The following is a 21273-nucleotide window of genomic DNA, read 5'->3' as shown; positions in this document are numbered from 1 at the left end:
TGGATAATCACATCATTATTTCAAATAGATTATTTTTTGCACATTCTTGCATAACATTGTGTTTATATGTTGTGTATATGTTGTTTTAGTGTTTCAAATGTGTCTCCGATATGAAATTGTCATAAATAAAACATACAAAATAGGCAGAATATCCTCCTGTAAAAAGTTATTGAATTTACTCTAGTGTACTTATTACTCCAATCTCGAAGACTCAGTATGAGGTAATGTACGTACGACGCTCTTGTTTCAACAACCATGTGTTTAGCGATCGCCGGATTGATGCTAACGCCAAATATGCGTTTTTCGCCGCATCCCACCGTTTATTTTATGTTTTTATTACTGTCGTTATTAGTCGTGAAAATTGTATTTCCTTGCAGCCTTTTCGTTGTTTAAAGTTATTGTATGTAGTGTATAATGCACTGTATATAATATTTGACACTGAAATCAAGCGTAGCTACTTTTTTGTCACACACGTGGTGCCGATCGCCGGACTGGTAAAGCCTTTAAAGCGGTTTTGCTGTCAGATCGGCCCGGGACTGCCGAATCATTTTTGAAGCCGGATAATCCTACACCGGATAATTGTTGGTCAACTGTGCTTCAATATAGCCTAATTCATGAAAACGGCATCTGAAAACGCTGCAGAGTTTAAGATAGATACGCAAGCGGGAAGGCACCCAGAAGCGGGCACCGACAGTTGTCCAAGCTCTGTTAGCACTACTTTTGAGGTGTTTGGCCGACTCCCTTGAGTATTTACACATGTGGGAACAAACAGGAATTCCCAGAGGAAAACCCATGCTTGCGAGGGGAGTGACAATCGTCGAACAGAGGCAAAATCATCGCTTTATGTGCTGCCATACCTTGGCCAGCTAGGTGTAGCGACCTCAATGCTCACAGCTAGAGTTTGATGAATCTGTGTGATCCATTCACCCTAACAGAGAGGGTGTCCTTGCCTCTAAAAATCTGGTAGCTCATGGGGATTGTTTATGGAAGCCTGACTGCTGATGTCAAAACCAGTCGAGAGATATGCTTGCTTTAAACCAATTCTGTTGAATGTATGCATTCCCAGAAGGTCGTGTGGCCAATGGGATGTGTAAAATAATACATTTATCTTTTATGTGGAGAGACGGATATGGGAAGCTGTTTTGTGTTACTGTGAAGGATCGTAAAGCTGAAAACTGAGCATCTTGAAAATAAATTGCTGGCAATTGTGTACAGGTGTCTGCGACCATTGCTAGAAATGTAATGGCAAAAAATGGGGTAATCAACTTGTTGGTTGGGAATATAACATGGCAGGTGCACGGTGTCGTTGATGATTAGGCAGGCTGATGGAGGTCCTGTTGTCGACACGGGCATTAGAGTGGTCGCCACGAGTGCGGCGACCAAGGGGAAGAGAAGCCGTCAATCTTTGGGAGGTGACTCCTAACCTCCCGACCTCCGGTGCGTTTCCGCTTTAGGGGCTGAGTTTGGTAGTCCCGTTGGCGGCTATGACGATGGACCTTCCTCGGGCTACCACGACTCGGGGGCCGGCTACGGGGGCTGCACGCCGGGCTACGACGACGCGACACCGGGCTACGGCGACGCCGCGCAGGACTACGGCGAGGAAGCCGCCCCGGACTACGACGACCCCACGGTGGACTACGACGGCTCGGCGCCGGACTACGACGACGGAGCGGCACCCCCGGACTACGACGACGGAGCCCCCCCGCTCCACGGCTACGGCGACGTGGACGGCATGGACGTCTCGGGCATGGCGGTGCCGCTCGACGGAGGAGTCGGAGACGAGGAGGAGGAGGACGGGGGAGAGGACGGTGAGGAGGGAGACGGCGCCGGGGCCCACGCCGGACACGCCGGTGGCAGCCCCGGCTGCTTCACCTACACCATCCTGACGGAGAACCTAACCGCCGCCGGAGAGGGGGGCGGCACCGGCAGGATGTTCGGTACGGGGTGGGGGTAGGGCTGCCGGCACAGCCATAGTCTCGCCAGACAATATGTGGGTCAGATTTTTGCTTTTGTTTTGGCCGGCAACAAAGCAGCATTGTCAAAGTGGTACCAGGTTTCTTGGATTGAGCCATAGCTATGACTAGAACTTAGGAAAATAGGTGATGGGAGGGAAGTCTAAATGCCCAAAATGCCAAGTGACTGGCAACAAACAGCACTTTCTAAGATGTAAGAGGTGAGGATGCCATTGCAGCTTGACACAGAGACGGTTTGGAGGGGATTTGAAATGCTCTCCTCTCCGTCCCCGGCAGGCAAGCGGCGGCTGCTGCAATGCAACTACTGCAACTTCGCCGCAATGCGCAAGTACAAGCTCGTGCGGCACATCCGCACGCACACCGGCGAGCGTCCCTTCGGCTGCGACGCTTGCGGCAAGCGCTTCATCCGCAGGGAGCATCTCCAGCGGCACACGCAGGTACACGCAAGGCGCGGGCTCACGCACACACGCACGCATAGGTGCACGCACGCGCGCACAGATACGCTTACACATACGCATATGCAGGTACACGCAGGTACACGCACGCACACCGGCGAGCGGCCCTTCGGTTGCGAGGCTTGCGGGAAACGGTTCATCCGCAGAGAGCACCTGCAGCGGCATACGCAGGTACACGCAGTGCACGGGCACACACACGCACACGCACACACGCGCGCTCACAGGTACATTACACACAAGCATGCTGGTATACGCAGGCACATGCAAGCACGGGTGCACGTGCAGGTACATAAGCACGTGGGCATGGGTACACACACAGACAAGTATGCACGATCATTCACACGCACACAGGTACACACGTGCAAGCAGGCACACACCTGCGAGGTCATTTACACATGCAGGTTCACACGCACACTCGCAGGCATGCATGATCATTCATGTGCACACAGGTGCATGGAAGGGTTCACGTCCAGGTACAAGATTATTCTAGTTTATTTCGCAATCAGTTTTTTTTTACGTAGTGTTGTGCTTCACTGTACTCACCATTGAGGTGTGTTCACACTGTCCAAAACACAAGCTACAGTAAAACCTTGGATTGCGAGTAACTTGGTCTGCGAGTGTTTTGCAAGATGAGCAAAAATTTAAAGTAAATATTAATTTGATAAACGAGCGAGGTCTTGCAATACGAGTAGTACGTGTATAAGCTTTGTCTGCCGAGCGTCATGTGATCACAACTGATATACGACGAGTGCTTTGATATACGAGTGCTTTGGATTACAAACACGTTTCCGGAACGAATTATTGTATATAGAGATGGCTACACGTGGAGCTAGCGAGAGAGACGGGGCTACATGGAGCTAGAGAGAGAGATGGGGCTACATGGAGCTAGCGAGAGAGACGGGGCTACATGGAGCTAGAGAGAGAGATGGGGCTACATGGAGCTAGAGAGAGAGACGGGGCTACATGGAGCTAGAGAGAGACGGGGCTACATGGAGCTAGAGAGAGAGACGGGGCTACGTGGAGCTAGAGAGAGAGACGGGGCTACATGGAGCTAGAGAGAGAGACGGGGCTACATGGAGCTAGAGAGAGAGACGGGGCTACATGGAGCTAGAGAGAGACGGGGCTACATGAGACGGGGCTACATGGAGCTAGAGAGAGAGACGGGCTACATGGAGCTAGAGAGAGAGACGGGCTACATGGAGCTAGAGAGAGAGACGGGCTACATGGAGCTAGAGAGAGAGACGGGCTACATGGAGCTAGAGAGAGAGACGGGGCTACGTGGAGCTAGAGAGAGAGACGGGCTACAGTGGAGCTAGAGAGAGACGGGCTACATGGAGCTAGAGAGAGAGACGGGCTACATGGAGCTAGAGAGAGAGACGGGCTACATGGAGCTAGAGAGAGAGACGGGCTACATGGAGCTAGAGAGAGAGACGGGCTACATGGAGCTAGAGAGAGAGACGGGCTACATGGAGCTAGAGAGAGAGACGGGGCTACATGGAGCTAGAGAGAGAGACGGGCTACATGGAGCTAGAGAGAGAGACGGGCTACATGGAGCTAGAGAGAGAGACGGGCTACATGGAGCTAGAGAGAGAGACGGGCTACATGGAGCTAGAGAGAGAGACGGGGCTACATGGAGCTAGAGAGAGACGGGGCTACATGGAGCTAGAGAGAGAGACGGGCTACATGGAGCTAGAGAGAGAGACGGGCTACATGGAGCTAGAGAGAGAGACGGGCTACATGGAGCTAGAGAGAGAGACGGGCTACATGGAGCTAGAGAGAGAGACGGGGCTACATGGAGCTAGAGAGAGAGACGGGGCTACATGGAGCTAGAGAGAGAGACGGGGCTACATGGAGCTAGAGAGAGAGACGGGGCTACGTGGAGCTAGAGAGAGAGACGGGGCTACATGGAGCTAGAGAGAGACGGGGCTACATGGAGCTAGAGAGAGAGACGGGGCTACATGGAGCTAGAGAGAGAGACGGGGCTACATGGAGCTAGAGAGAGAGACGGGGCTACATGGAGCTAGAGAGAGAGACGGGGCTACATGGAGCTAGAGAGAGAGACGGGGCTACATGGAGCTAGAGAGAGAGACGGGCTACATGGAGCTAGAGAGAGACGGGGCTACATGGAGCTAGAGAGAGAGACGGGGCTACATGGAGCTAGAGAGAGAGACGGGCTACATGGAGCTAAGAGAGAGACGGGCTACATGGAGCTAGAGAGAGAGACGGGCTACATGGAGCTAGAGAGAGAGACGGGCTACATGGAGCTAGAGAGAGAGACGGGGCTACATGGAGCTAGAGAGAGAGACGGGCTACATGGAGCTAGAGAGAGAGACGGGCTACATGGAGCTAGAGACGGGCTACATGGAGCTAGAGAGAGAGACGGGCTACATGGAGCTAGAGAGAGAGACGGGCTACATGGAGCTAGAGAGAGACAGGGCTACATGGAGCTAGAGAGAGAGACGGGCTACATGGAGCTAGAGAGAGAGAGGGGCTACATGGAGCTAGAGAGAGAGACGGGCTACATGGAGCTAGAGAGAGACGGGCTACATGGAGCTAGAGAGAGAGACGGGCTACATGGAGCTAGAGAGAGAGACGGGGCACATGGAGCTAGAGAGAGAGACGGGCTACATGGAGCTAGAGAGAGACGGGGCTACATGGAGCTAGAGAGAGAGACGGGGCTACATGGAGCTAGAGAGAGAGACGGGCTACATGGAGCTAGAGAGAGAGACGGGCTACATGGAGCTAGAGAGAGAGACGGGCTACATGGAGCTAGAGAGAGAGACGGGCTACATGGAGCTAGAGAGAGACGGGGCTACATGGAGCTAGAGAGAGAGACGGGCTACATGGAGCTAGAGAGAGAGACGGGCTACATGGAGCTAGAGAGAGAGACGGGGCTACATGGAGCTAGAGAGAGAGACGGGGCTACATGGAGCTAGAGAGAGAGACGGGCTACATGGAGCTAGAGAGAGACGGGGCTACATGGAGCTAGAGAGAGAGACGGGCTACATGGAGCTAGAGAGAGAGACGGGCTACATGGAGCTAGAGAGAGAGACGGGCTACATGGAGCTAGAGAGAGACGGGGCTACATGGAGCTAGAGAGAGAGATGGGCTACATGGAGCTAGAGAGAGAGACGGGCTACATGGAGCTAGAGAGAGAGACGGGCTACATGGAGCTAGAGAGAGAGACGGGGCTACATGGAGCTAGAGAGAGAGACGGGGCTACATGGAGCTAGAGAGAGACGGGGCTACATGGAGCTAGAGAGAGAGACGGGCTACATGGAGCTAGAGAGAGAGACGGGCTACATGGAGCTAGAGAGAGAGACGGGCTACATGGAGCTAGAGAGAGAGACGGGCTACATGGAGCTAGAGAGAGACGGGGCTACAGTGGAGCTAGAGAGAGAGACTGGGCTACATGGAGCTAGAGAGAGACGGGGCTACATGGAGCTAGAGAGAGACGGGGCTACATGGAGCTAGAGAGAGAGACGGGCTACATGGAGCTAGAGAGAGAGACGGGGCTACAGTGGAGCTAGAGAGAGAGACGGGCTACATGGAGCTAGAGAGAGAGACGGGCTACATGGAGCTAGAGAGAGAGACGGGGCTACATGGAGCTAGAGAGAGAGACGGGCTACATGGAGCTAGAGAGAGAGACGGGGCTACATGGAGCTAGAGAGAGAGACGGGGCTACATGGAGCTAGAGAGAGAGACGGGGCTACATGGAGCTAGAGAGAGAGACGGGCTACATGGAGCTAGAGAGAGACGGGGCTACATGGAGCTAGAGAGAGACGGGGCTACATGGAGCTAGAGAGAGAGACGGGCTACATGGAGCTAGAGAGAGAGACGGGCTACATGGAGCTAGAGAGAGACGGGCTACATGGAGCTAGAGAGAGAGACGGGGCTACATGGAGCTAGAGAGAGAGACGGGGCTACATGGAGCTAGAGAGAGAGACGGGCTACATGGAGCTAGAGAGAGAGACGGGCTACATGGAGCTAGAGAGAGACGGGGCTACATGGAGCTAGAGAGAGAGACGGGGCTACATGGAGCTAGAGAGAGAGACGGGGCTACATGGAGCTAGAGAGAGACGGGGCTACATGGAGCTAGAGAGAGAGACGGGCTACATGGAGCTAGAGAGAGAGACGGGCTACATGGAGCTAGAGAGAGAGACGGGCTACATGGAGCTAGAGAGAGAGACGGGGCTACATGGAGCTAGAGAGAGAGACGGGCTACATGGAGCTAGAGAGAGAGACGGGCTACATGGAGCTAGAGAGAGAGACGGGGCTACATGGAGCTAGAGAGAGACGGGGCTACATGGAGCTAGAGAGAGAGACGGGCTACATGGAGCTAGAGAGAGAGACGGGGCTACATGGAGCTAGAGAGAGACGGGGCTACATGGAGCTAGAGAGAGAGACGGGGCTACATGGAGCTAGAGAGAGAGACGGGCTACATGGAGCTAGAGAGAGAGACGGGGCTACATGGAGCTAGAGAGAGAGACGGGCTACATGGAGCTAGAGAGAGAGACGGGGCTACATGGAGCTAGAGAGAGAGACGGGCTACATGGAGCTAGAGAGAGAGACCGGGCTACATGGAGCTAGAGAGAGAGACGGGCTACATGGAGCTAGAGAGAGAGACGGGGCTACATGGAGCTAGAGAGAGAGACGGGGCTACATGGAGCTAGAGAGAGACGGGGCTACATGGAGCTAGAGAGAGAGACGGGGCTACATGGAGCTAGAGAGAGAGACGGGCTACATGGAGCTAGAGAGAGAGATGGGGCTACATGGAGCTAGAGAGAGAGACGGGGCTACGTGGAGCTAGAGAGAGACAGGGCTACATGGAGCTACAGAGAGAGACGGGCTACATGGAGCTAGAGAGAGAGACGGGCTACATGGAGCTAGAGAGAGAGACGGGCTACATGGAGCTAGAGAGAGACGGGCTACATGGAGCTAGAGAGAGAGACGGGCTACATGGAGCTAGAGAGAGAGACGGGCTACATGGAGCTAGAGAGAGAGACGGGCTACATGGAGCTAGAGAGAGAGCGGGCTACATGGAGCTAGAGAGAGACGGGCTACATGGAGCTAGAGAGAGAGACGGGGCTACATGGAGCTAGAGAGAGAGACGGGCTACATGGAGCTAGAGAGAGAGACGGGCTACATGGAGCTAGAGAGAGAGACGGGCTACATGGAGCTAGAGAGAGAGACGGGCTACATGGAGCTAGAGAGAGAGACGGGCTACATGGAGCTAGAGAGAGAGATGGGCTACATGGAGCTAGAGAGAGAGACGGGCTACATGGAGCTAGAGAGAGAGACGGGCTACATGGAGCTAGAGAGAGACGGGGCTACATGGAGCTAGAGAGAGAGATGGGGCTACATGGAGCTAGAGAGAGACGGGGCTACATGGAGCTAGAGAGAGAGACGGGCTACATGGAGCTAGAGAGAGAGACGGGCTACATGGAGCTAGAGAGAGAGACGGGGTACATGGAGCTAGAGAGAGACGGGGCTACGTGGAGCTAGAGAGAGAGACGGGGCTACATGGAGCTAGAGAGAGAGACGGGGCTACATGGAGCTAGAGAGAGACGGGGCTACATGGAGCTAGAGAGAGAGACGGGCTACATGGAGCTAGAGAGAGACGGGGCTACGTGGAGCTAGAGAGAGAGACGGGGCTACATGGAGCTAGAGAGAGAGACGGGCTACATGGAGCTAGAGAGAGAGACGGGCTACATGGAGCTAGAGAGAGAGACGGGGCTACGTGGAGCTAGAGAGAGACGGGGCTACATGGAGCTAGAGAGAGACGGGGCTACATGGAGCTAGAGAGAGAGACGGGCTACATGGAGCTAGAGAGAGAGACGGGCTACATGGAGCTAGAGAGAGAGACGGGGCTACGTGGAGCTAGAGAGAGAGACGGGGCTACGTGGAGCTAGAGAGAGAGACGGGCTACATGGAGCTAGAGAGAGACGGGCTACATGGAGCTAGAGAGAGAGACGGGGCTACGTGGAGCTAGAGAGAGAGACGGGATACATGGAGCTAGAGAGAGAGACGGGGCTACATGGAGCTAGAGAGAGAGACGGGCTACATGGAGCTAGAGAGAGAGACGGGATACATGGAGCTAGAGAGAGACGGGCTACATGGAGCTAGAGAGAGAGACGGGCTACATGGAGCTAGAGAGAGAGACGGGGCTACATGGAGCTAGAGAGAGAGACGGGCTACATGGAGCTAGAGAGAGAGACGGAGCTAAATGGAGCTAGAGAGAGAGACGGGGCTACATGGAGCTAGAGAGAGAGACGGGCTACATGGAGCTAGAGAGAGAGACGGGGCTACATGGAGCTAGAGAGAGAGACGGGGTACATGGAGCTAGAGAGAGACAGGCTACATGGAGCTAGAGAGAGAGACGGGCTACATGGAGCTAGAGAGAGAGACGGGGCTACATGGAGCTAGAGAGAGAGACGGAGCTAAATGGAGCTAGAGAGAGAGACGGGGCTACATGGAGCTAGAGAGAGAGACGGGCTACATGGAGCTAGAGAGAGAGACGGGGCTACATGGAGCTAGAGAGAGAGACGGAGCTAAATGGAGCTAGAGAGAGAGACGGGGCTACATGGAGCTAGAGAGAGAGACGGGCTACATGGAGCTAGAGAGAGAGACGGGGCTACGTGGAGCTAGAGAGAGAGACGGGCTACATGGAGCTAGTGAGAGAGACGGGCTACATGGAGCTAGAGAGAGAGACGGGCTACATGGAGCTAGAGAGAGAGACGGGCTACATGGAGCTAGAGAGAGAGACGGGGCTACGTGGAGCTAGAGAGAGAGACGGGCTACGTGGAGCTAGAGAGAGACGGGCTACATGGAGCTAGAGAGAGAGACGGGGCTACGTGGAGCTAGAGAGAGAGACGGGCTACGTGGAGCTAGAGAGAGACGGGGCTACATGGAGCTAGAGAGAGAGACGGGCTACATGGAGCTAGAGAGAGACGGGGCTACATGGAGCTAGAGAGAGAGACGGGGCTACATGGAGCTAGAGAGAGAGACGGGCTACATGGAGCTAGAGAGAGAGATGGGCTACATGGAGCTAGAGAGAGAGACGGGCTACATGGAGCTAGAGAGAGAGACGGGGCTACATGGAGCTAGAGAGAGACGGGCTACATGGAGCTAGAGAGAGACGGGGCTACATGGAGCTAGAGAGAGAGACGGGGCTACATGGAGCTAGAGAGAGAGACGGGCTACATGGAGCTAGAGAGAGACGGGGCTACATGGAGCTAGAGAGAGAGACGGGGCTACATGGAGCTAGAGAGAGAGACGGGCTACATGGAGCTAGAGAGAGAGACGGGCTACATGGAGCTAGAGAGAGAGACGGGGCTACATGGAGCTAGAGAGAGACGGGGCTACATGGAGCTAGAGAGAGAGACGGGGCTACGTGGAGCCAGATGGAGCTACAGAACACACTCCCACCTCTTGTGCTGTAGGTGGCGCTGGAGGATGCACATTTCTTCGGCTACGTTTTAAGCGGCAAAATCTAAATAAATTTCGTCACATTTAAACTTTCGCACTGATTAAATAACGCCGTAAGTTATTTTCTCAAAAAATCCCTCAAATTGTGAAGAAAAAATTACATTTTCTAAAATGTCAAAGCCAGAACGTGTCGGCACTGAGATACACGGATAACAACATCACGAGTAATGATACATAACAATTGTCAAATAAATAAGTAGACAATATATAGAAACATATAATTACTTATTTTGTCCACATACCATAAGTGTAAGATTTCCAAAGCATTGGTTTAACACAAGTAAACTGATAAATATTGGTCCTAGTTTAATACAAAGCTTTCAATTCAAATGATTGACACTATTTTTGAATTGATAAGCACAATGCCACGTGCAACGCTGTGTATTTGACGTGAACACATTGCATGCAGTTGACTTAACTACGAAAGTCATTTATTCAAACTCAATTAATTCAAAACTTAAATAAAAAACCCCACCATGATGGTCTCATTTGCAACAGCGAGCCGAGTCGCCAAAAGTAACAAAAGGCACAACATGAATACACAAAGTACAGCAAGGAAGCAACACAACGGAATTGAGTAAAGCAATGAAAGTCGGCTCAGACCAATTACGTCTAAATGACATTTATAAACCAGTGATAGTCAAATGCAGTTCTAGGAAGATCAGCATGGGTTTAGGGTGATTATTGCTCAGGTATTGGTGCTGCTATTTAACGAGCTTTGTGCTATTTCATTATTTCTCGTGTGTGTTCGAGAGCGAGATTCGTGGAGTTGGATTTTGCGGAATTTGATCGCCGCCGGCTGGATTATTAGCTTCCCCAGGGGGGCGCGATGTGAACGATGAATCCATTGCCTACCTCAGCGTTGTCTAGTATTGCTCTGCTATTGCTCTAGATTTGCACTAGTATTGCACTGGTATTGCTCTAGTTTTGCACTGGGATTCCTCTAGTATTGAACTGGTATTGAACTGGTGTTGCACTGGAATAGGACCGCTATGTAAAGAAACAAGGATTTACGTCAAATACAATTGGCAGTAAAGTTACCACACAGAAAACACAAACAACTGACAATTCAACCTCGCACACGCGAACACACGTCACACACGTCACACACAGACGTCACGCACACACAACGTCGCACGCACGCAAACGAACAGGGAGAGCATTGTGGCCGTGTGACCATGTGACCATGTGACCCTCGTTGCCGGCGGGGGCGGCAGGTTCACCAGAAGGAGCGCCGGTTCGTGTGCCGCCGCTGCCGCCGCCTCTTCGTCTTCGCCAACTCGGTGGGCATCGAGTTTGGCACGCGGCGGTACGGCGTGTGCGAGGAGTGCTCCGTGCTCGGCCTGCGCGACCCCCCCCTGAAGAAGGAGGGGGGCGGGCGGGGGGGCGGCCGTGGCAGGGGGGGAGGGCGTGGAAGCAGGGGGGGCAGCCGCCTCGGCGCGGGGGGCAGCTCTGCGGCGGAGAAGCGGGCGGCGATGGCGGCGGCGGTGGAGGCGGTGGTTTCGGGGAGAGGAGGAGGAGGAAGAGGGGGGGGAGCCGGAGAAGAAGGGGAAGGAGATGGAGACGGAGACATGGCGGCTGTGCCGGACGGAGGAGCCAGCCTGGAACGCGTTGTTTTCAAAATGGAACCAGATGCAGGTTCGGAGGAGGACTGGAGCCAGAGGGGGGGGGGCGACCCCCCGCTCAGCTGCGACAAACCGGCAGGGGCCTTCTGATAGCAGCCTCTTCCCCCCCCCTCCCTCATTCCCACCCCCTGCCACCTCCCCGAATGTGCCCCCCCCCACCCCACCTCTTCATTCCTTTCTCAATTATTTTGAATTATTCTCCTTTCTTTTTCGGAGCCGTGTGGGAGGACACGTGGATTTGAGAGAGCTGGTCACACCCAGAGTCGCACGGATTTGGTGACACCAGCATAATCGGCCGGATCCTGCTGCCTCACTGCAGCGTCAACGGAAAACCCGTCGGCTCGTGTGGTCAACCCTGACACATTCCAGGAGCACACGATGAGAAGCCACCTTTGCCTCCTCCCACTCAACCCTCTAGACACCGCCGCCACCTCCCGCAATTAGGCGCCGATTGTGCGTGGCGACGCAACGTGCTTGTTCGCTGGGGACTCTGGCTGCCACCTGCAGGAATTGGCATCTGTGTTTAGGCAGCAGGAATTTGATTCGTTTATTGGGTATTGTGTTGAACTTTATAGCATTGTACTGCTGAGTTTTGATAGACTTCGGCTGACTGAATAGTATGCCCAGGATTTAGTCAACAGTGGAAAAGGTGGCAACCCCGGTTGGGATGAAATCCTTGTTTCATGTGTTGTACGCGCAGAGAAGGGTTTACCGGTCGTAAGTTTTTATACGAAAATTTTTTGTCCACATTTTTTTTGTTGTGCTGATAATTTTAATTAAAAAATAATCTGTGCTAGGAAAGAGTGGGGTCACCCAGTTATTCTGGCATGCAGCAGAACGAACTGGTGTTTGGTTGCTCAGGGGAAAAACTTTATCAATTTTACCAATGTCTCATCCAATACTTGACAGCAAAACATCCCCAGGAGCTCGCTGGTTTTGAGGCAACACTTTCACGACCATTATTTTGCTTATGCTGATATCGTACACACCCAGGATTTACGAGCCTACGCCTACCACCAGGGTCATCCCTAGAGTCTCGTCGATTAAATTAGCCTTGTTAATTAACTGTGGCATGAAACCACGTTCCAGGAGGCTATGAAGGTATTTTGGCAGTGAAAAGAAATGTCACCAAAAATCTTACCGCCCATTCATTCCTTGTGTGTCTCGGGTTTGAGTTCCTGGTGAAGTGATTTCAATTGTACGCAATGGATGGTGGAGGCTGACGGACACCTTTTTTAAGAGATTGTACTGGACAGGAACACCTCGCTTTGCGTTCAAGATGCGTTGTTACCGGAGAAGTGAGCGCTAAACGAATTAGCGCTGAAGGCGGGGGTGGAGGGGGGGGATCATTCTAACCATTGTACATATGGGGATGCGTTCCGGACAGAATTTTTTCTTTCGTACGAGCAATATCATGGGGAGCTTAATTGGGGTGTCGGTAATAGCGCTGATAGTAACGCGGATGGGAAACATTATTTCATACATAAAAGAATATAATTTATTATATCAGTAAGTATTATGTACTGTACTCACGAGTGCATTCTACTGTACTCCCTACAAGGCAGCGGTGGGAGTTGAGGACCTCTGTGATTGGAGTGATAGCCTCAAGTCTAAATTCCTGTGGTGAGGTTTCGTTTAGGTAGAGCTCTGAGGGACTCTGGTCTCGCAGATTCTCACCTGGCGATCTGAAAAAAAAAAGTCGAAATCGAAAAAAAATATCTTTTTTTTTTCAAAATTTCGTTCTGGCTACCAATTATGATCATCCAATTGTGGGGGGGAGGTGGGGTCTGGTCGGCTCAGAGGCATGCATCGCTCTTATTGGCTGAGCAAACATTGGGGGGCGGGGGCGGGTCGTTTTTCGAGCCAATGCTGCTAAACGTGGGTTGTCACTCGCAAGGGGCTGCTTTTAGATTATTTTATTTCACTTTATCTTTGCTTTCTCCAGGACAGAGGGTTCTGTCATCACGAATCGACGTTCTCACGAGGTGGTGCTAAGCGAGGTCTGCCTGTGTTACAACTAATGACCTGAACATTTTTAGCTGTTAACACTGCCCCCCCTTAAACTGAATTTTACGTACGATAAGTGACAACGTCTTCAAACTCCTACTCAAGTAAGCATTGAGGCTTGGTTAACCTCATCCAGTGGTGGAAATTTCAAGCTCCTTTGGAACAATCTCTGCATAGGACTACCAAAGATAACACAAAGTGTGAGGAAATGCCCTTGAACTTGAGGAGTAATTGTCGCAATGTTGGAATATTACCAAATGTCCTTCTTACTGATGCACCAGATTCAATGCAGGATCATTTGTCTATTTAAATAGTGGTGAATGTAGTGCCCTCTCGTGGCTGGAGGAGAACATCTATCACATGTGAATGTTTAAATTGAGAAAAAAAAACCCCATTGATTTCAAAATCATTTCGAATCAATGCATAATCCAAAAAATGACAGTGGTATTCTCACACATGGTTGTCGGAAGCGGTATATATCTCGAGCAAGCCCGTCCTCAATTCTCTTGACATTGAGAAATTATATCAGAAGGTCACCCCGCAACATTACTAATTGGCTGGTGGTGTAATGCACATTTCATACATTCAGTTTTTTACGTTCCATCTGCAACGATTGAACACATTTTCTGAGTCGGTAGAAAAAGATGACCTTGCATGCAGGCAATTGACACTTGTGAGGTGTGGCCACGTATTTGGATCGGTACTGACCGTCTCCTTCTTTCAAAATGTTACTTCCTATCCATTGCCTAAAACCCAAGCAGGCTCCTGGAACTGAAGGTGATTTGACCTCGGCTTGTTAAAAGTGTATTTTTTTTGCAGCATCATTATTCTCGTGAAATAACCGGGTTACCAGTTTTCTGCACATGTAGAGATGGGCAGCAACAAAGCATAACAATTGTTTCCTTTTTAACTGAGAATTGAAGGGAACTGCCATGAAAATAGTTGGCACACTGGACTTGCAAACCATAGGTCTCTGGTTCACCTCCTGGTGGTGCGGCAGTTGAAACATTCGGTAAGTTTCTTAACCCTCCCTGTGTCACCCCCCCCCCCCCCTTCGTCTCTGTACACCTGCCAGTATAAATGGGCACATCAGTCAATCGGCAGATCGCGTGCGGGCTGAACGGAGCGTGGGCACACTCACAATCACCATCTGGAGCTCCCTCTAGTTGGAGGCCCTTCCACACCAGCAGCAGTGGGCGTGAGCCGGTGAGAAATTTCTGGGCTGCACCATTTGAATTTGAGAAAGGCCGAGGGCAAATGTAGAGCGTGAGCGTACGCGGTGACTTTGGTCGCCTTGCCCGTTCGTACGTTCGTGCCCGCTGATTGGTGCACTTCTAAAATTCCACTGGGATCGAATCGACTTTTTTTTAAATCGTTAATTGCCGGGGTTTTTTTCTCTCTCAAAAACTCGATAATACTTCTCGCAGACTCTTAAGAAAGTAAGTGGGCTTAGGCAGGACACTTCACCGCTAGCAGCGACAACGGCTGGATAATGAAGGAAATTCATTTGTGAGTGCGTCCGACCAAGGAGATGGAGCGATTAAATCAGATCATCGTGACCAGATGGTGGCATCTTGGGGAGACCACCAAGCAGTGGATTGATCACGGCTGATGATAATGCCAATATACAAATGCTTGTAGCAATAATTATTGATATCTCCAGTTGGATGAAAGGCTTGTAAATTGCTGCGGTAGTGTTAGAAAATGTTAAAGGGTACCACATTTGTGAAAGTTTTGTTTTTGTCAAATGTTTTTCTTTTAAATGATTGCTGAGCACAGACCCCGAGCCCCAAAACGTGCAGCGGCCAGTAACAGACAGACGAGAGTTAACGCGTTTCTTGAATTGAGCAAAAGGTTATTTCTTTGAATTGAGAAAATAAAGGCAGGGAATTCCTATGTTGATCAGTCCTGAGTGAGGAAGTAGAAAAGTGGGTGTGACTTTAATGCGGTGAGTTTTGAGTGAGTGAGCTGCTGGATGGATGTGTGGGTGAGTGGGCTGGTGAATGAGTGTCGTCACCTGCAGTACGGTAGTTGAACACTGTGAATGAGACGAACGTTTGGTGGGAGTCCTCAGCGTGGGTGGGAGTTCGCAGTAAGCATAACAAACATGGGATTGGTAGAAGCAGAAGAGTGATACGGAGGCGACTGGACCACCATCGATTGAGCGAGTGATTGGAGTGAGTTCTGGATCCTCGGTCAACTCCCCCCTCCACCGACTGCTTTGCCTTGAAGTATGTTGAGGCACAATTAAGTTTTCTACATTGTAAGCGATGATCACATTTTCTTACTTTTATTTTCCCGTCGATTGTTTTGATGTTGCATATGCAGTGAAATTGCCAGCCAAGGGTGGAAGAAGGATAATGCGAAACCGTTTGGGCTTATTTAGATAGTTGGTGAATGGCTTTTCTTCAAATTAATACCATTAAAATACATTCTAATATTTCGAACTTCTTAATAATCAATATTTGTTGGCGTTACCGCAAATTATAGCCAATGACCAACATAGATCCTACAGATGAAGAAGCGGACGATACCTCCTCCACGTCGTTGTCCCCTCCTAACAACTAATAAAAGTATTGCACACCACGGGGGCTACATCTCGGTAGCATTGGTTCAACAAAAGCAAACTGGATCGCTTTCGACTTTTCAGTGTAGCCTGGATGAAGATCTCAACACGGAGCATGTAATCCACGACTCGTGCGTGATCATTCTGAATGAACTATTCATCTCGAGTCCAGTTAATATCAGCAGGCCACTGCCATGTTTTGTCGGTCATTAATGCTGTGTCCAGAGCCAATCAACTCGTTTGGTCCCTGGGTGCATTGTTCAGTATGCACCTCTATCCATAATGCTATAGTCAAGTCAAAATTCACAGTAAATTCCTGCCTAAATGAGCATTGAGGCAGTGCTCATCTTCAGCCAGTGTGGACAAATTCCACATTCCTATAGGATATGCGAGTGTGGCCATGGGACAACTGCTAATATTCCTTACAAAGCGACACTTTATTTGTGATGATTGCCGAGTGAACCACCTCGATAACATCTTGCTGCATACACGGGATTGTTATTACTCAGGCTGCTTGTACATCCTCGGTTCTTCCACTGCTGCATGAAGGTCTCCCCATGCCATGTCAATTACAGGCGGTTGACTGGTCTTGATTCGCAAAACCATTCAAAATGGGTCGGTGTGAAGTGGAACATGTAAGGGTGGCTACTGATGTTAGCCGTGTCCAGGACTCGAACCTACGTCACCGATATTTGTAAAACGGACTGATTAACTCTCGTGAAATGTGTGGCATTTGATGTAATAGAGCCCTTTTGACATGAACAGAGCTGTTGGAATTGGAGCGCTGTCATTCACCAAGCACTGTTGCAATTAATTTGTGCTGTTGATATTAATCGAGCTCTGTTGCATTGCATGCCATGGTGCATGGATACACCACCATCAGTTTTACAGCTTGGCGTTGCTTATTTCACAGTAACATGTTTGGAACAAAATTCGGCGATAATGAGGCCAGCTTGAATACTCAAGTCCAGTTAACATTGTGTGTGCAGCCTTGCAGTACACAGTGGATTGGAGTGATTCACCAGCACTGATTCTGGACCTCAATGCCCAAGTCATTGATTTCCTACTCAATGGACATTGAGGTGGTGCTCATGTCCCCATTTACAGCCCAAAGCCATTGGTGGAAATTCCACGTTCCCATGGCAGGTGCGAGTCAACATAAAACAACTACCGGTGACAACCCACAACGTAGTAATCAATGTGTCGACTTTGAAGAGGGAGGTGACCACCCTCACCCAGGATGTGAACCGGCGACCTGATTTTGAGAAACTCTTCTGTTGCTCACTCAACCACCTGGTTCCGAAAGATTTCCTCAAATCAACTTGAGACTGGGCCCCTCAATAAGTGAGGCCCCAGCCCTGCCAGCCATCCCCAACGACGCTCTCTTGAGCGTTTGAGCTCACAGTGTACAGGATAATCTATTTAAACTTTAGTTTGTTACCCAAGTCTTTTATTGTAGTCTGACAGATAACAGCTGTTAGGGGAGTGTTTTTTTTAAACGAATGAATGAAAATCTGAGATGTTTATTTTTTATTTTGAGGTTTTGGTTTTCGTTGGGCGTGTGGGTTTTGATGGCGTCGTGTGAGTTTTTTGTACCAGAGTCACCGTTTTGCCGCGAATCATTCTCAAGTGAATGCAATGTTTCGGGGGAATTATGTCGAATGGTAAAAATTGTAAAAACAAAAATCTTAATTTCGCAGGAGCATGAAAGATTAATTGGCCGACTCGTTTATTATTTCTCTTTCTTTGTGATTGAATTCAAAATATGAATTAAAACCACCGATGAATTAATGTGCAGCTGCACAGCCTCAATTCCTCTCCCCTCATTACACCCACGACACCCCTCTAATGATACATTAATACACTAATTCAAACATGGATAGCAATAATGAACTACCTCTTCAGACATACCTCGTTTCTTTAGAACTGATTTTTGTGTTAAGTTGTCCTTCCCCAGCACCTCCGATTAGCCATATATTGTGCGAAAGAAGTTCAACAGGTAACAATAAAAACCGGCTTCATTGTGGAGAATCGTTAATGGCAAATGCACAAATGCAGTAATAACCAGGGCGGCCTCCATGATTCGAACATCTCCAACACGTGTCCAATGCCCTATTGCCGAACCCCGCCACCACGCCATGTCCACCAGCCAGCCACAAGTGCAAAAGAACCCTGGCAATCGATTGCCCCCCCCACCCCCCGTATTAAACGGGTGGGGTGAAAACGATTTGAAGAACCAGAGTCGTGAGGCAGAGGAATGTGGGAGGCAGTGTTGGGTTCTGTGTGTCTAGAGGGGGACAACCAATGCCTCCGGATTCAACCAAATGGGTTCGCATTGCGACACGTGTCAATAGCGTGAGCGGAAATTGGCAATTGGGTGAAGCGACAGCTTCTCATAATAACGCACGGTAATTATATCTCAGTTGCGACGAGCGTGCAGTGAGAATTTAATTAACAGCTTTTTTCAATCCACTACTAAATGAAAGCTATGCAACTTTAGCCAATTTTGGTTAAAACGACAGCTTAGTTTGTAGATTTGTTATTGTAAAATGTCCTAAGTTTTGTTTGACATTCAACATACTAAGTCCAAAGACAATGGACGAATTCACTTTTTTTACACTAAGGCTGAAATTTTGACCATTTAGGCCAAAAATTACATCGGTGAGTAACAGCGGCTCTGAGATCCACTACAAAGCTATGGCCAACAAATTATCCAGATACATCCCTGTAAAGCCCATTCATGTTTATAAGAGAAGCTACTTCATGTAATGAGATTCCGTGTTTTTTACAAAACATTTTTTTCTCCGTTCCTGCCACAATGCACTGCGTACATAAATAACACCGCCAAATTAAATCATACACAGAAACTGGCCATGATTCTTGAAGAGTCTTGAAACATGGTAACAGGTTGCCCATTAAAATTTCATCGACTTTCTTCAAAATTTTCAAAATAAACTCAGTCAAGTTAACAAGTATCCTGTTTTTGCATTCTTAAAACACATTCCTGCGGAGGGAGCTGGTAGGAACACGTTGGGTTGCTCGGTCAATGGCCAGGGTCAACGGCGGCGTGGTGTATTCCGCAAATATGCCCGACTGTGAGGGCGGGCACAACCCGGCGTGAGTAGGTTAAACGTTGAGTTTTATAAGGGCACCACGGGGTGACCAGCGCCTCCCCACCCAGCCCCTCCCCACCCAGCCCCTCTCTGCACGACGGATGGACACAATAATCCCCTATGGGCTGGTGGAACCAGGTGGTTCCTACGAGTATAACATCGATTCTGTGCAAGCGCTAATCGTGCATCGCGGTGAGGTTGAGGATGAATACCGTGGAGTGAAGCATAAGCCCCGGCGCATTACCCTCCACCAGAAGGCCACCTTGACCCAGCCCGAGATACACCAGGATTAAGGTGCTGTAAATGGAATTTTTCGTAACGTCACGCAATTGTTTGCTTTCTATGCTTAGCACTTTTTCCCCGCGTGCTCCTATTGCTAGATTTTTTTTATTTTAAGTATATTTCATAAGTTATTAACTGTACCTCACAGTTACATTTCGGTTGCTCGTGGTCTCAGCATACAGCAGACGGAGAGGTCTCGGCCCAGCGCCCGAGCCTAGTGCACGGTCAACGAACATTCGGAAGTGACTGCTTTCATATAAAAATGTTTCGTGGTATTTATAAACAATTGGACACAGTATATGCTCCATTAGTTTAATAATTGGGAGTGTTCGGGTAGATATTCGATTAAATGAAAGAATCACGGGTAGTGCGGAGCGTATGTCCAGCGAAATGGAACAGGTAGCGATAGAAAACGGATGACAGCGCCATGCAGGACTGAGAGAAAACGGTAGGGGAGGCACAACTTTTTACGGCTATGGGATTTTATCTTGATTTTGGGGGAATATTCTTCAGTTTCCGACATGGAAATTTCGGGTTATGGATCGTTCTCGGGAACCGAACCCTTCCGTAACCTGGGGACTGCCTGTACAAGTGTAACCTGGGGACTGCCTGTACAAGTGTCACCTGGGGACTGCCTGTACAAGTGTCACATGGGGACTGCCTGTACAAGTGTCACCTGGGGACTGCCTCTGCCTGTACAAGTGTCACCTGGGGACTGCCTGTACAAGTGTAATGACAACTAGACACACTTCTCTTGAGATGGAACTTTAGTGAAGACACAATCACTTGACACCAGGCAGAGACCCCCACCGCAACAGCCCCGAGTCTCCCGCGCATCGCCCCCTTTTATACCGACACGAGGCCACGCCCCCTTCTCGATCATTCTCGCCAACTCTGCACGCTCGCTCCACCGGCAGACTCCACCGTCCTCTTCCGTCACCTGACCACGCTCCCTTCTCGAACTTTCCCAAAGCCACCAGTCCCTTCACACTCACAACTGACTCCCCTGTCATTACCTCCCGTTGCCACCAGTCCCTTCACACTCACAACTGACTCCCCTGTCATTACCTCCCATGGCCACCAGTCCCTTCGCACTCACAACTGACTCCCCTGTCATTACCTCCCGTAGCCACCAGTCCCTTCCCACTCACAACTGATGCCCGTAATTACCTCCCGTGGCCATTAGTGCATTCGCACTGCAGGCTGACTCCTCTGTCATTACCTGCCGTGGCCACTAGTCCACTCACACCGCATGCTGGCTCTATTGTTGTTACACGTGTTATTTTGTTGTATGTGAACATTGTGGGAGAAGCGCAAAGTAGATCCAACATCTCGCTGATGTGCACGATGTGCGCGTGTTTTTAATTGTTGCCAAAGTAATTGATGGGTTCAAAGACTCGGTGACAAGCCCCCTTAAGACCTAAGGACGAAGGGTTATCTTATGGTCGCTGAAGGGGTCATTTTGAAGATCTGAATCAAGACTCGTTGACAAGAGTATTCTCAATTCCATCCTGCAGCACCTCGTTAGAAATGAGCTCAGAATCCCTCTGACCCTTGACGAAGCCCTCAAACAGATTAAGAACAAGAAGGCTGATGGAATTACAGCGCCACATTCTCATTAAATACAATTAAACATTAAATTATCATGAAATAAAACTAAATTCAACAGGTATCGTCATCAGGTGGGAAAACCACAGCAAGAATTTGTTTTGCTGAAGTGGGAGAGAGATGCCGATGTAAGAGGTTATATGATAATTGCTTGTG

At 50.1% G+C, this 21273-nt stretch overlaps 1 protein-coding gene across 6 annotated transcripts in view; it reads left to right on the top strand.

Moving 5' to 3' along the window:
• LOC133340807 (zinc finger and BTB domain-containing protein 46-like) overlaps positions 1-17905 on the top strand; it is a 134718-nt gene extending 116813 nt beyond the window's left edge. For 3 of the 6 annotated variants that reach the window (XM_061549215.1, XM_061549216.1, XM_061549214.1), the window contains exons 6-9: positions 1455-1937; positions 2250-2410; positions 2498-2599; positions 11134-17905. In XM_061549215.1, coding sequence (XP_061405199.1) covers positions 1455-1937; positions 2250-2410; positions 2498-2599; positions 11134-11631 — 1244 coding nt within the window. In that variant the 3' untranslated portion in view covers positions 11632-17905. The remainder of the gene's footprint in view (positions 1-1454; positions 1938-2249; positions 2411-2497; positions 2600-11133) is intronic. The other 3 variants (XM_061549218.1, XM_061549217.1, XM_061549219.1) reach the window with 3 other exon arrangements.
• Positions 17906-21273: the final 3368 nt, after the last annotated feature.

This window comes from Lethenteron reissneri, chromosome 10, assembly GCF_015708825.2.
Source record: "Lethenteron reissneri isolate LAM-NWPU_2019-01 chromosome 10, ASM1570882v1, whole genome shotgun sequence".
In the NCBI taxonomy this organism is placed as follows: domain Eukaryota; kingdom Metazoa; phylum Chordata; class Hyperoartia; order Petromyzontiformes; family Petromyzontidae; genus Lethenteron; species Lethenteron reissneri.
The sequence above is the reverse complement of the archived record's forward strand: the minus strand, read 5'-3'. Positions and strand labels throughout refer to the sequence as shown.